This window comes from Thermobia domestica, chromosome 15 (genome assembly GCF_964235325.1).
Source record: "Thermobia domestica chromosome 15, izTheDome1.hap1.1, whole genome shotgun sequence".
In the NCBI taxonomy this organism is placed as follows: Eukaryota; Metazoa; Arthropoda; class Insecta; order Zygentoma; family Lepismatidae; genus Thermobia; species Thermobia domestica.
Genome location: NC_137468.1, coordinates 83,258,505 through 83,274,363, shown reverse-complemented (window position 1 = coordinate 83,274,363; position 15,859 = coordinate 83,258,505). Strand labels below are relative to the sequence as shown.

At 35.5% G+C, this 15,859-nt stretch overlaps 1 protein-coding gene across 1 annotated transcript in view; it reads right to left on the bottom strand.

Moving 5' to 3' along the window:
• LOC145671117 (hyaluronidase B-like) overlaps window positions 1-15,859 on the bottom strand; it is a 137,341-nt gene that overhangs the window by 21,680 nt on the left and 99,802 nt on the right. The window contains exon 3 of the mRNA XM_081739906.1: window positions 9,685-9,851. Coding sequence (XP_081596032.1) covers window positions 9,685-9,851 — 167 coding nt within the window. The remainder of the gene's footprint in view (window positions 1-9,684; window positions 9,852-15,859) is intronic.

Sequence of the window (15,859 nt, the reverse complement as noted above, 5' to 3'; positions counted from 1 at the left end):
CAAGATTCAGAAATCAATTTTGAATTGAACAATTCATATACATGTTTAAAATAGTGATGAGCAAATGCAAGACCAAGACCAAGACCGGGGTGGTCTTGATCTTGCATATCCAGCCTTGGTCTTGATCTTAGTCTTACTTGCAAGAGTCTTGTAAGTCTTGCTTTTAAAAGATCTTATACTTTTCATAGGTAAATTTTACTCTGGTCATAAGGGATAATAAATTCTACAATGTGCCAATAATAACAGAAATACAATGTATGTTTCTAAATGTAACATAGTTTACCTTCGTGTAAGTATGATGATAGTGTACAACATAGACGATGAGTTTTATTTTTTTTAACGATGTTTACGCTTCACTACTTATAAGATAAATCATAACGTTTCGTAATATTTTTACATTTTTTAACAGATCCAACACTGCATTGGTTCCCAAACTGGGGAGGCTAACCCTGAGACACATGAAAGAACATCAAGACGGCACAGATTATTGTGATATCATGAACTACAAGATTATTTTTACACTCTAAAGGCGTCTGATTTTTCTTTTCAACCATGATTAGCTAATTCTTGTATTAAACTAACTTCCAATTAAATATTGAGATTTTGTTTTACTAATTCCAATATGTACTCTATAGAGCAGAAACATGGACATTACGCAACAAAAGCGATTAAATATTGCAGACTTTTGAAACGTGAGCATGGAGAAAAAAAGGAGAGAATTAGCTGTGTTGAATGGAAAACGAATGAGAAGGTGTTGGAAATATTAGCAATAGGGGAAAAAAGGATAATTTTAGATATTGATAAGAAGAGAAAGAGGAACTGGTTGGGATATTGGCTGAGGAGGACGTGCTAGAGGGTATGGTGGAAGCAAAGAGAGGGAAGAAGCGAAGGAGACTAGTTGAAGGAAGGTAAGTATTAAAACAGAAAATTGCTACGTTAAGACGAAGAGACTATCTGAGGACCACCGTACATCGAAGTTGCTCAGTTGCAGCAAGTAATCTGCCAAAAATGGCAGAATAGCTATGATGATGATATGTTTAGCAATATTCACAAAGAAAGAGGGAAAAATTTAAAAATAATAATTTTTGTAATCGCAACTCTTAATATTTTAGAATAATTTGAGTGAAAACTGAAAACGACTCAGTTGCCTATATCTTTTCTGTAAACTCAATTTAAATAAATAGCTTTGACCTATATTAGAAATACAAGATAACGGCATCAAACTCCAAGTTATTTGAAATAACTGTACAAAATCAGTCTCATTTGTGAATATGGATTACTAACATCAATTACCCATTTCGTTGGGTTAAATTTAAAAATAATAATAATATGTTTCGTTAGTCAGTCACTTTTTACTATTATTAAAGCGCTCTCTGATATCCATCATTTTCGATGATCTTTGTATTTCTCTCGCCTCCTCCTCCCCAAGTTGCGGGGCTGAATTTGGATTTAAACGGCATCAGAAGTGTCACTGTTTATCTTAGAGACCCCAGAAACTATGGATTCGGCACTAACATCGGTCATTTTCAATAAATTTATATATCTCCTCCTCCTCATGTTGCAAGACACGGCATCGGAAGTGTCACTATTCATCTCAATGACCTCGAAAACCATGGACTCAACATTGATAATAATGGTCATTTTCGATAATTTTTATATATCTCCTTCCTCCCCAAGTTGTGGTGCTGAATTTGCATTTAAACAGGATCGGAACTATCACTGTTCACCTTAGTGACCTCAAAAAGTATGGATTCGACACTAATATTTGGTCGTTTTTTAAAATTATTTTTATGTATCTTCCCCTCCCCAAGTTACGGGTTGAATTTGGTCGTAAATGATATCTGAAGTGTCAGTATTCATTCAGCGACCTCGAAGACTATGAATTTGACACTAATATTCGTCATTTTCGATCATTTTTACATATATATCACCCCTCCCCTCCGCCAAGCTAGGGGCTGAATTTGGATTTAAACAGTATCGGAAGTGTCACTGTTTATCTCAGCGACCCCCAAAGCTATAGACTCCACTCGAATATCGGTCATTTTCGATCATTTTTTAAATATCTCTCTCCTTCCCCTCCCCTACGTTGCACCGTTAAAGTAAAATCCTTCCAGGCCTGAACTTCATCTATGTTGAAAATTTGATCGACATCGGTTGGGTGTTTCAAGAGTTATTAAGTTTTATTTATTTTATATATACCTCCCCTCCCCCTCTACCATCAAAGTGAAACTATATATATAAAAAAAAAACTTTCCGGTTCCGAACCTCATACATGTTAAAAATTTGATTAAGATCGGCTGGGCGGTTCAAGAGCTATTAAGTCACAAACTTAGTCACTTTTATTTTTATTTATATTGATTTTTGTATATCTCCCCCTTTTCCTCTTCCCATACGTTGCTCCGTCAAACTGAACTGACAAATAACATTCCAGACTTGAACCTCATCTATGTTAAGAATTTGATCGAAATTGGTCGTTTAGTTTAGGAGTTATTAAGTTTTATTTATTATTTTATAACTCCTCTCCTCCCCCCATAAGTTTTATAAAAAATGAAATAAAATCTTTCAGTTTTACGTCCCACGGTCATGCCGGTTAGGCTAAAGGAGACGGTGATTATGAGAAATGAATGAAATGGTGGAATGAAGAAAGTGGGAGGAAACGAGAGAACCCCGAGAAAACCCACGAGCACGGTGTTTGTCCACCACAAAGTCCACACGGCGTAAGATGAACCATGGACCCCAATCTCCGGATTCATACATTCTTGATGCTGACGTCCCCATTAATACCCCTAGTCATTCATTCATTCATTTCCAAGCACCGGAGGTGAACGCTCTACCACTGAGCCACCGCGCTGCCTCCCCTAAGTTTTATAGTCAAAGTGAAATGATAAAAGCACTCCCTGCCACAAACCTCATCTATGTTGAAAATTTGATCGAGATCGAGCGGGTAGTTCAAGAGATTAGGAGTCAAAAACATAGTCACTTTCAATTTTATAATATAGTTTTACTGTTGTAGTAGTTATATCACCCAATACTCGATGTGCCGTATACCTAAGGAGACTAAAAGTTATATTGATAAACAATTATTCAACGTATAAGCAACAGCTCATGAAATCAAATTTGCGGTCACATGCACTAAATTTTTTGTCAATGTCATGAAAATGTTATTTCGATATTAATATTATGAGCACACATTAAAAATTTCTAACGGATGCTTGAGTCTCGGAGCCAAGGCCATACCCACGTAGTTGGCATCTATGGTGTATGGAATTACTGATGTTCAATACTACATTTCTCTTTAGTTTTGGAAAGAGAACACCACTAACATGCTTTGAAATAAAATGAATTGTCTAGTTTAACGTCCTACGATTATGTTCCGAGGTTAACGGAGAGGGTGATGATGAGAAATGAATAAAATGGTGGAATGAAGAAAGTCTGAGAAAACGGAAAAACCCTGACAAAACTACACACACTGTGTTTGTTCACCAAAATAGCTCACATGGCGCAAGATGACACCCGTGTCTCTTGAAAACTAGCAATATCTACAGAAAACGCGAACAACCAATTCAGAAAACGACATGCTGTAGCTATATGCTACAGGGGTAGTGGGCAGATTGACTCACACGGATTGCATAAACTACTGGGAACACATTCACTCCAGCGGCATTTTTACTGAAGCCAAGGAATTCAAGTGAAAGATGTAATGATTTTTCCCTTCTTTTTTACATTCTATAAAAAAATTAATGTAGTACCGGTACTTGTGCAAGAGTCTTGGTCTTAGTCTTGTTCTTGAACCACTTGGTTTTGGTCTTGGTCTTGCAACGGGATTCCTGGTCTTGGTCTTACATGCAAGACTCTTGCATAAACTGCAAGACCAAGACTCTTGCGCTCATCACTAGTTAAAAAATATCTTACTTTAAGACAAGAATTACAACGTTGTGAAGACTTCCCATTCTGTGTTTTCTCTCACTCACTGACAATTATTTTCGTGCGCAGCCCTGTGAGTTTAGGGAGAAACCATTCCTACTGAACACTGATCGCCAGCTGAAAATTTCTAATCGTCAATGGCGACCTGGCGACTGAAAATTTTGTGCCCTGCTCTAATCGATGAATTGAACCGTAAAAGTCTTACAGAAGTAAACCATGTGGTTGCGTAATTCAACAAAATTACAGTCCTCACTCAATTCTGATTGTTTTTTCAACTTGTTATATCTATTGATCAATTCTTCTTCAAAGGACACATCCTATTCGTTCTCGGTATTGTTAATTTCGTCAAATTTCGAAAATATTTTACGTATTCTTCGTTTCGTAATTTGCCTCAAGTTGGGCATTCACTTCACTTTTTGAATCAAAAAAAGAAAAGAAAGAAAAAAACATGAGTTGCCATCATAGCCTACATCCCACAAGATTTACCGTACTAGCAGATTGGTTAATTTTCACTTTACAATCTGAACTCTAATAATTCTCAAAGTTGCTTTCGAAACGAGATCACCGTCGAAGGGAACATGTCACTTCAATTACCTTCGAAACTAGATAACTTGGATCACCTCACTACTCCAATTACTCCATTATAGCCATTCTTCATCATTAGTTACTCTATCAATTCCACTAAACTTTGATGATACGCATTTTTTCAGAGCCCGAAGTCTCTGATAAAATTCCACTACTTTCCTTTAACAACTAAGTTTTTAGGTATAATATTAGACCACAATATCAAATTTGATGATTACATAAAGAAACAGTGTAAAACAATTGAGCACGATATGCTTTGCACGATATGCTCATTAATCAATAATATGTCAATGCATGCAATCATAACATTATATTACGTGGGTAATGGAATTTCATATAAAATATCGAATTATGTTATGGGGTAATATTAGAAGATTACATGAAGTTTTCAAAGAGCACAAAAGAGTACAATACAATATAATATAATATAATATAATATAATATAATATAATATAATATAATACAAATTGAATCTGTGAACAACTCCACATCATTAACAGACTTCGAAGTCATAGCGTCCTTTAATTATTACTTACCATTACGAATTAACATAATTTGGATTCGATTGATATTGTATCAAGAAAAAAGTCTGAAGATTCCTATTTATCCTTTCGAAGGTTTTACAGAAGGAATACCCAACATAATGTCGCAAAGAATTTCCTCCACTACTACAAAGTCTACGAAGAATCGAAGTTCTCTTCATTTCAGTTGCAAAGTTACGACACATGGTTCATTTTTCTTGCCGTACTGTATTGAAGCAATCACAACTGATACACCTTTTTGCCTTTGTTTGCAGTTCACTGTTTTCCACATATTTCACGAAATTTTTGTTAGTCACATCCATTGAACAACTCGTGCCTATACACATGGAACCTCTTATAACATTTAGACTTCCAATAACAAAAAGCGCAGTCATTCGAATAAGCAAGAAAAATGTTACATAGTTTTATTTTCAGTTGACTTTTGAAGACCTCTGACATTCTGTACATTTGATTTATTTATTATAATCTGACCTTGGATTATTATTTTTGCTTCTGTTATATGATTTTGTTTTGTTTTCTTTTGAGTAACACTAAAATCAGAAAACCTTTTAGAGTTGTTACTAACACAATCGTTTCTGATTGTTCTTGAATTTCGTGGATTATTCCTAAATTGAATACAATTTCTTATTCTATTATCTACTCTAGGTGTACTATTAGTTTGACTAACATATTCCCCAGAGCAAACTTCAGTCATCATGAAACAATGCTTTTCATTTTCATCCTTTCTCTTACATTATAATTCCCAAAAATTTCACACTTAAACCGCTCGTAGAAACCAAATTGCTTTACTTTTCTTTTTATTTCGAAAGCTGACCTATGATTAAAGCACTTAAATGATGAAAGGGAATAATTTCATGTAAGATGATCGATATTATATCGAATTCAGAGATAGCAACTCCCAAAACTTCTGAAGAGTTGTACACATTTTCGATGTATTTAATTACATGTTCTGTAGATCTTATAAGTCTGTATACTCTTTCCGCCTAATAGCAGTTAAGATAAATCTATTAAGCAATAATAGATCTTCTGATTTAATTTTTTACTCAAGTTTTATTTCTGACAATTTAATTAGATCAAAAGATTTTACAGAACTCACAAAAAGAATATTTTTAAAAGGTAGTTGTAGTTTCGTAGTTTTCAATCAGACCATTAGTGAAAATGATTGGTTTATATATCTATTCGTACCATCAATTCCATTTAGTTGTCCTAATTTTCCATCAAGTATTTTACTAATTGTATATAAAAATCTAATTATCTACTAACGTAAAGTGATGGTTGAATAAATTATTTCCTGAAATATTACGTCCTGAGAGTATTTCGTTTCTAATAGTAAACTGGGAAAAGCTTCTTTCATGAAACCTATTAGGAATTCTAGAAATATTTCTAAAATACTACTCGATTATTACTCACATTTTGAACATTCCGGTAATCTGAAACAGAATTACCCTAACCCCTCCGGTTGACTACAAGCTGGATTACATCTAAATTGATTACAATCAATATACTTGCTGAGATATAAATTACTTGTATTTGGATTTATTATTAAAGGATTTCCAGCAGTCATCCAACTTCATCGTAGAACGCTACAAATTTTATAATTTTAAAGCAAAAGGTTAGAAAACTAAGTCAAGGTTACAGCTTTCAATTGGAAATTCAAACAGATAGGTGCCAATTCGGTACATTTAGGGATGATGCTTTGAGGGATTGAATTGCATGTGTAGAATTGAGCTAGCACGCAAGAAGTTGGTTTCGATATCCAACTTACCACCTAATTAGGCTACAGATATTATGACGCAAATTGAATTATAAGAGAAAGAGGTTACGATTTTTTACCAACCACAGCCCACATTAGTTTAGTTAAAATTACGTTGAACAATGAGATCGAACATCTTTATCCAATGTAGCTTCGAATGTGACAACATAACAAAGATCGGCTGTTTGTTTGATATGTGGAAAGATACATCAGATATATATATATATATATATATATATATATATATATATATATATATATATATATATATATATATATATATATATATATATATATATCCGTCCCGAGGTCAGTGCAGAAACTGCAAGAAATACAACCATTACGTCCAGTACTATCCACTGAGCAGAAACAATAGCCTTGCATCGTCCAAACAAATAAATGAGGTATCTGAAGGTGATGATCACAATAAATTGAAAATGATAGGTTTTACTATTGGATACTTTCGAGATCCCTTGAATCATTCAACTGATAATGAAATCGAAGTTGAAACTACAGGTTTCGACCCAATGGAAGATTTCTTTTTACCACTACCGTAGCAGATTATGATTCAGGGCAGAGCAAACAACCTATTTATCCGATGACTAATTAAACCTACCCGATGACAGGATGGTGATTTCGATGCTGAAACATAAACATCAACCCGATGTAAGACTTTCAAATTTCTCCGATCTCATTTCAAGATACAGGAAAGGAGGTACTAACCGCTACTATTCGGGCGTTCCAAGAAGCTGATAAGGAAGTGGAAGAGAAAAGTTATTGGAAGTTTGAAACAACTCATCCTGTACCCACATCCTATTCATAAGATAGAATAAAGGATGATTATAAAGAAAGAAATACAGTACTTGATACTTGGAGACTCAACTGCCAATCCACACCATTTGCAGCATCAGAAAGGTACAGAGATTGGAATGTGACAATGGAAGCACAAGAAGAAAATGCATGCCTGGAGAAGGAACAAGTAATGAACTTTCGCCTCCAAAAGCAGAAATGAAGCGCTCTATCGAAGAATTTCTAGGTTAAATGATACAACAAATGTGTGACCGTTTTTCCCAGATGAGAGACCAAAATGATATACCTGGATTCCGCTATCCCTCTTCTTTCATTAACACGCTCACAAGAAGCTAAAGAACAATAAGGCCTCTTGAAATACATATCTTTCATGGAATTTAGAGCCTAAAAAGTTTGGCAACTGCACCTCAAACTATGTCTACACTGCCTACATCTGCCTCATTATGTGAACGGTCCTTCAGTAAAGTGAAGGTGATAACATCGTACTTGCCTTCCACTATGAGTCAGGAAAGACTTGCAAATCTGACTGTTCTTTTCATCGAGCATGAAACAGCATCGACTTTGCATTTTGAGGATATAATTGAAACTTTTTCAGCTACCTAGGCACGAAAGGTTTCATTCTGAATATTAACGCAAAAGCAGGCTGGCGAGATAGTAGTACGATGGTGGAAATTTCATCTCATGTGAGAACATATACTCAATAATCATTTATGCAAACTACAACTAGCATAAGCCCCATAATGTTATTTAAAAAAGATACAAAAAATATTTAAAAATATATGCATAAATATAAATGTCCATTAATATCTGACTACTGATCTCCATGCACTGATGAGAGATAACAGAAAATCAGAATTCCGGAAAATAGTGTCAGTTTGCGCTCAAATTGCTCTTGCAAGCTGATCTCGATGAATTTCACTTGGCCCGGGCGGCAGTTGGGCTTACGCTGCCGCTGCCTCTTAATGTTCTCTGTTAGAGAAGACATTAAGTACTATATTTTGATGGGTACACAGTAATATGTGTTACGGAATAAAATATTGACAAATTGAATTACAGGATTTAGATTTCTGTGGTATTTCTAGTTGCCATGAAGTAGGGTTTAAGGAAAATATTATTACAAGGTGTTTCCTTCCGTATGGGAATAATTCTAGGTTACCGGGACCAGGGTGTGGCATATATTGTTTATTTATCAAGCAAATAGTTTCCAATAGACGTAAAGATCATAATACTTTTTAAACCAGTTCGATATCTCACAGCTTACCGGAGATATGAAAATTATGAGTTGAGATTACTATACTGCTTAAAATGGCGTATTTGTGGGAATGTTTATAAATGTTTGTGTAGTTGTGATTACAACAAGTTCTCGCGATGCAAACGTTTACAAAGATTATCATATTTCCGGAATCGTTTCATATATCAAAATGCAGTAAACGACACTACAATTTTCATGGTTGTTAAAAACCATGAAAGTGGTAAATGTGGTACTTCTCTAAATACTTTCTAGAAAGGAAACCTTTTGAAAATAATCAAATTTTCATTCTTTTGTAACTTTGTTCGTATTTCTTCAAAATACCTCATATTAGGGTCATAGTATTCCACACTAAAGTACTGTAGATGTCAATTATATCGTTCGTCCCACTTGCATTACTACTGTTCTAGAAGCCTCGAAGATTTTTTTCATGTTTATGATACTACAGCGTCTTTAGTTTTACAATCAACAATATCTATAGTACTGTTTGTGTTTGATTAATATGAGATTTGTAATCTATTTGGAAAAGCACAACTTTATGTTGCATTGTCAACACTGCTGATCTTATGGTATTGTAAAGATACGTCAAACTATATGCTCCTGTCAATATTTGCCTGAAACAAAATTTTCAGCTTTTTTTAAATATTGGTTTAAAAGTTACAAAGAAATTTCATGGTAAATAGTACACCCGGTATATATAAAATGTATGACAAATGTAGATATCTTATCACTTTTTAAAAATAGTACGTACATCAATATAGTTTTGGAATATTGATATAAATAATATAACATCACTTAAGAAGGAAAGTTCAACGACTAACCTGTCATTTTCATGTTTTATGTCGTCTGTACAATCGCTCATTGACTCATAGTTGAAGCAATATGGAAAATGGTAGTAACCCCATTGGGCCTTTGGTCGCATCTTATGGGCCACTTTTAGAGTTTGTTCCATGAATTTCCGCCCTGCTGACTCAAAGCGCCTCGCCGCCTGAAATAAGGAAAATAAATATTTTTTTTACATCAATTTTAGTGTCTTGCTACTTATGTTGGTTTAAATTTCACGTATATACGTACATATGCATGCGAGGATACCTTTGGAGTGCACGATTCCGGGTGCGATTTCCAATTAGAGCACACATTTTTGGTGAATCAACATCAAAAAGCAATTGAATTTTAAAGAGATTTTCTTGAGATTAATATTCAGAACCAAGAGGAACAGGAATAAGGAATGGCGGAAACTTCATAACAAGGAACTATATAATTTATACCGTTTACCAAACATTGTTAGGGTCATCAAATCTAGAAGACTCCGGTAGCAAAAATGGAAGAAAGTAGGAACGTTTTCAAAGTCTTGACTGGAAGTCTAATCGGAAAACGACCATTAGAGAGACCTAGGCGCAGATGGGAGGACAATATTAAGATGGATCTCGCAAAAATAGGGATACAAAATAGAAACTGCATTCAGTTAGCTAAGGTTAGAAGTCAGTGGGGAGCTTTTGTAAGCGCGGTATTGAGCCTCCATGTTCCATAGGTCATACACTGTAAAAAATTTCATAGGTAAATTTACAAAAAACGGTGGCAATCTGTTTGCCACTCCTGTAAGTAAATCAATTTACACTTATAAAGTAAAATTACTAATATGAAACGGTGTAAAATTACATTTTTTCAATAAAAATATCATATTTTCTTATAAATTTACTGTAAATTTGTAAGAAAATCCAGCAAATTTTGTAATTTAATCTAAGGAAATGCATATCAACTTACAAAATGAAGAGTAAATGATTTTACATTGATATTTGGCAATTTAAATACAATTCTTTCTTTTCAGTGTAGAGTTAGTTACTTGAGATTATGTGAAATGTAATTTGACTTACTTGTCGCTTAAAATTCATGAAATTCTGCTACACAATCTTGCCAGGTTGACATTATGGAAGGAATTATAATTTATAAAGAGAATATTATATTTCCTTGATCCTTCAGGTGCATGGTCTGTCGATAAAACCAAGCCCGTAGACAAATCACTAAATCAGTGGAGGGCGGGATGATTTGGGAGAGGAGATAGCTTGAGTTCATCTTACAATATCCCAACAAATAACTGAAAGTTTCAGGGAGCTAAAGGTAGTCCCTGGCCCCTTTGCTTTGGGTGTGGATGTAACCACGGATATTTCGTACGGAATTTGATCACGGATATCTGGATTTGATCGGATATTTTGTACGGATCAAGAGCAACTGAGTAGGCTAATGAAAAGTTCTGAATGACGGAAAGAGTACAGTAGAAATCAATATTCAAGAAATACAGTAACTTTTTTTTTTTTTTAGTTTTTCCACCTTTTAAAAGATAATAACCACTAGCAAAGCAAATCTAGAAGCATTTATCTTCGTTGGAAATTGAGTGTGATATATGAAGGAAACTAACCACATCATCCCAAATACTCACAGAGGTTGGGTACAAACCCTCGCAGCCGACACTCAACGCCACAACCTCATAGGCCAAAATTCCGTGTCCCAAACCTCGATATAAGAAACCTGAGGGGTCCAAAATCTCGTCTGCTTAAATCTCGTCTAACCAAAATCTTGCGGGGAAAAAATCTCGCCTAAGAAAAAATCTCGTTATAACTTCTTCAGTGTAGAATGTTCAGTAATAGCTGTATGTATATCGGGTGGTCTGAAACATTAACTCTTAATTGTGCTGATTAGAAATGTCACGTTTGTCTGCTGGTGGGGTATCTGAAAACCCCACATTAAGAAGGCACTATTATTACCCATAAAAATGTAAGGATGTCAGAACATCATCACACGCACAAGTAAACTACAAAATGAAATTACATTGCACAGCAAAGACATCTGCCTACAACAAGAAAATGGACGTTGCTTAAAAGAGGCCGTGGGGTGTTTAAATATCCCACCAGCAGAGTTAAGGATTAGATGATAAATGTTTAACAGAGTCTACAATGGCTGGGCATGCAGTAGGGTCTACGGGTAATGTGTGTGACTGGCAACCACTCCATCTGTGTTCAAAACCGACCACGGGTAGGCATTTGTGAAGAAAAACACTTCAAGTGCTGTTTCAGTATGTTTTGTTGTTGCTGAATTCATATCATACCGCGCTGTAACATTCACTGTTTCTTAGAAATTCACTAAAAACAAAATGACGGTCGAAAGTATTGTTTTGTAACATGCAAAACTCAAAATATGTCTTTGTTCGACAAATGTTTGCACACTGCTCAGCAAAATTTCTATTAAAGTTGGCATGAATATTATTTGATGCTCTAGAAAAGCGATTGCTGGGCTCAAAACCTTCAAGTATCCAGTTCTTAGTGTTACCACCCTGTTACAAAAATTTTTTTCCGATGTATTTCTTACCGCTCAAAAATATTTTCTTGAAATGACACTGCATCGGTTTGTAAGGTATTTGGTATTTTCTAATGATAACACACATACATGAAGTACGTATATGATGCATTGTACCAAACTGTTGATTTTATATCAGCTGAAAACGTTAAAATTCCGATCAAATTTCAATTGTTGATTCATGCAAGTATCACTCATCTTCCTACATTTCCAAGACGCTTTGAATGGGTTTGGTTTACAGTTACATCGAACTACCTTGTATTCAGTGGTACAGGTGCAGGTAATTAACTCCTCACAAGCGTCTGGAATTGGCATCAATGTTAATAAATGATTGACAAGTGAATTATTCTCCATTTTCACCTCGTTGTTTAAGGATAAGGCGGAACTAGGTGCAGCAGATGGACTTGTCTCCACACTAATGTCTGATAATGAGAATGCTGAATGTGAAAGTAAAGGAAATCTCTAGTTGGAGGCAGTTTCTCTATTATAATGCCCTTGACGAACATACTAGACCGAACTTCATTGATGTCGGCATTCAGCGCACCACACACTTTGCTGAAAAAGATTTCAGCATTCCTTACGATGTGGTCGCTATGAACTATATGAACTCCTAATCCCTTGAGCAGATGGTTATACTGTGCAAACGCATCCCAGCACATCCTTTTCGTATGTCCAGTAATGTACGAAGCTAAATCACATCCAGTGGTAGCGTGGGAAACTAGATTACTTGTGATTCCATCTGCAGCTTTTCAACAATGGAATGAACTGGAATGTACTTTCTCCTCCTTGCCGTCCAAGGTTTCATCCACAGTTTCTGTCTGACATCATGTGGAATTAACTAACCAGAAGTACTAAGATGTCAGTGTCTCTTGTCGAGACAACAATGCTTCTTGCTCTGCTTTTAACGCAGTGTAAAATAATCCTGGTGTCAGCTTCTTCGTGATTAGCCTACAAGACATTAGTGTCGAGGGTTGCATCAGAAGCTTCGACCCTTTCCTTACCACTAAAACCACCTGCAGCAACTATGGTCTTGTTGGATGGTGCTTGCAGAAGCAGCTGGTGTGAGAGAAGTTTACCGAGGTCTGCTTTGCTGTTATCGTCAATTATAAAGTTCTCCTACTTTGCAGGAAAAGGTACATCCCTGCTATCTATTAGTTTCCTGATTTCCGCATAACCTTTTCCACGCCGTTTTCATGTGCCACTCTTGATTGAGTGATGGTACTAACGATCAAAAGTGATATCAATGCGCTGGAAGTGTTCCCCACTTTGGAAAACATTTTGAATAAAAGTATCTCCAAGGTCTCCAAAAGTGTGTGCTGCTTGTGGCTTTCTAATTGCTATTGACCTGTCCATCAACGAATAGCTGTGATTCACAGTCAAAATCTTTGACGTCAAGTTTGTTGGGACGAGGAATACGATCAGTCAATATTCCAGCAAGAACAATTTTTGAACCTGAGCAAAGCTGCTTCTGCAAGAGATAGAGGAACAACGAACAGTTCATGTTCCATAATGTTGTTAAAGTTGACTGGACATCCTGCTTCACGTACAACAATGAGTCTTGCAGAATAATCCTATCAGCTTTCACTGTTTTTATCTTCCCAGTTTGCATTTGACTGTTTCACTTCATACAGAGATACAAAGGTCAGATACTTGTTTTCAGGCAGCTTGTCCATAAAATTTATCGTTCTTTCTTCAGTCGCAAGAAGCCTGTGCTTCACAAAGGCATCGACCGATCTTGTTCTTTCTCCTCCTTTCCCCCCCTCTGAAATGACATCTGAAATGGGCACATGTCCAAATTTCCTAGGAACAAGCAATACACCTCAGTTTGGCACTGCAGCGTAGTAATAACAATCCTGTACATAGATTTGAAGCTTTTCCTTGAATGTGGTTCTTCTGGTCTTATATAGCATCTGCTTTTACTGTTAAATCACAGTATCCATTCCACACTTCATTTAGTTGAATAACGTGCAACTTGCTTCCAGATTCTCTGATCTCACTGATTAACCATTCCATAACAATACCTGTTTCAGCTGAATTTTGTTTACTTCTTGATGCATTCGGTAAAACTTTTTGAAGCAGTTTGGATGGTATTTCCTTTCGCTGCAATAAGATCAATAACTCCGACTAGACGTGTAGATCATATTGGGACAAATTCAGTATTTGATTACACATATTGAATGTGGTCACAGAATATAACATTCCTTTAATATTAGAATTCTGAGAGAAGATATAAAGCTCTCAATTGATTGAGATGTTGAGCTTCTAAGCTTTTGAGTGATATGTAACTATCGGATCCTGAGCTGTTAGTTCTTTTTAGTAGTAGCTGAATCTTAGTCTTGCTCGTGAACGAAGAAAAACATGACTTATGTCACACAGTACATTGACTCCTTACGATACGATGGCACTGTTGATCCGATTGATTGCAGATCTGTTGTCCGTGTCAAGCAGTTTATTTCTTGTCTCGGAAGGTTGACTTAACGTCTTTAGACCTCGTTCAGTGCCATATATTAATCTTTCAGTTCTTCTTTCTTGACAGATAAGGCACTTTCAACATCGAGCTACTCATTCCTTTTGAAGCTGCAAACTGCTTCCATGTTGAAATCTGAATAACGTTGTCAATTCAGAAACACAATAAAATCCGAAATACCGTAATGACACCAGCATCTATGAATAAAAGAACTGGAGACTAACAGCGTTGACTTCATTTTCCGTAAACTCAATCATCTCAGAAATATGTTGTAATGACGAAAGACATATATAATTTTAAGAGCAAAAATGGTATATGTCTTTCATCATTACAACATATTTTTGAGGTGATTTAGTTTATGGAAAATCAAGTCAATGCTGAAATTGGTAAACAATGACAAAATTAAACCACGATTATAAGCATGGTAGTTAAATACACTACTCTGCAAGACTTGATATTTATCTTAATTAGACACGAACAATGCTAACAGAATGAGAATTACAAAGTTTATTAAAATATTTGATTTTATATCATATTCCGAACTTATTGCTAATAATATACTCTTGTGAGTAATGTTAGTTGCAGTAAACTTAAGTTCTAAGTCTCCTGTCATCTAGCCGCTTTGATATAACTCTGCCATGTACCTGTCAATCTCGATACACGAAAGATTACAAAGTGCCTACATTTTTTCTTTTGAATATTACAAAACAATGGTGACCTAAACTCGGTGGCATACGGTGGAGACTCGGTTGGCAATGTCTGTATTATGTAGACATTGAACTTTGCGAAAATGTTGTATGCCAACTTTTCCTAGAAAATGCCTACTAGGTTAGAGGTTCTTTACTTTGGTGCCCAGAGTAATATGGAAAAGGTACGTTGCATAATACGTAAGTGGGCTCTGTACTATACTTCAAACTCTTTTTCAGACATGTTTCAGCAATCACGTTACACTCCCCTCTAGTCTCATCACCCCCATTCCCCTCATTACACCACTGACTTGCTTAACAATTTGTACTGTATTGTGATTGTACACAGTAAGACGGAAATAGATACTTTATTTAATAATCTATTTCAGTATAATGATTGCAACGCTGCAAAAAACACGTTGGCATCTTTGATAAGTTGTCATTATTTTTTCAACAACAACAACAAAAATATTTGGAACAGACGTGGCTTTC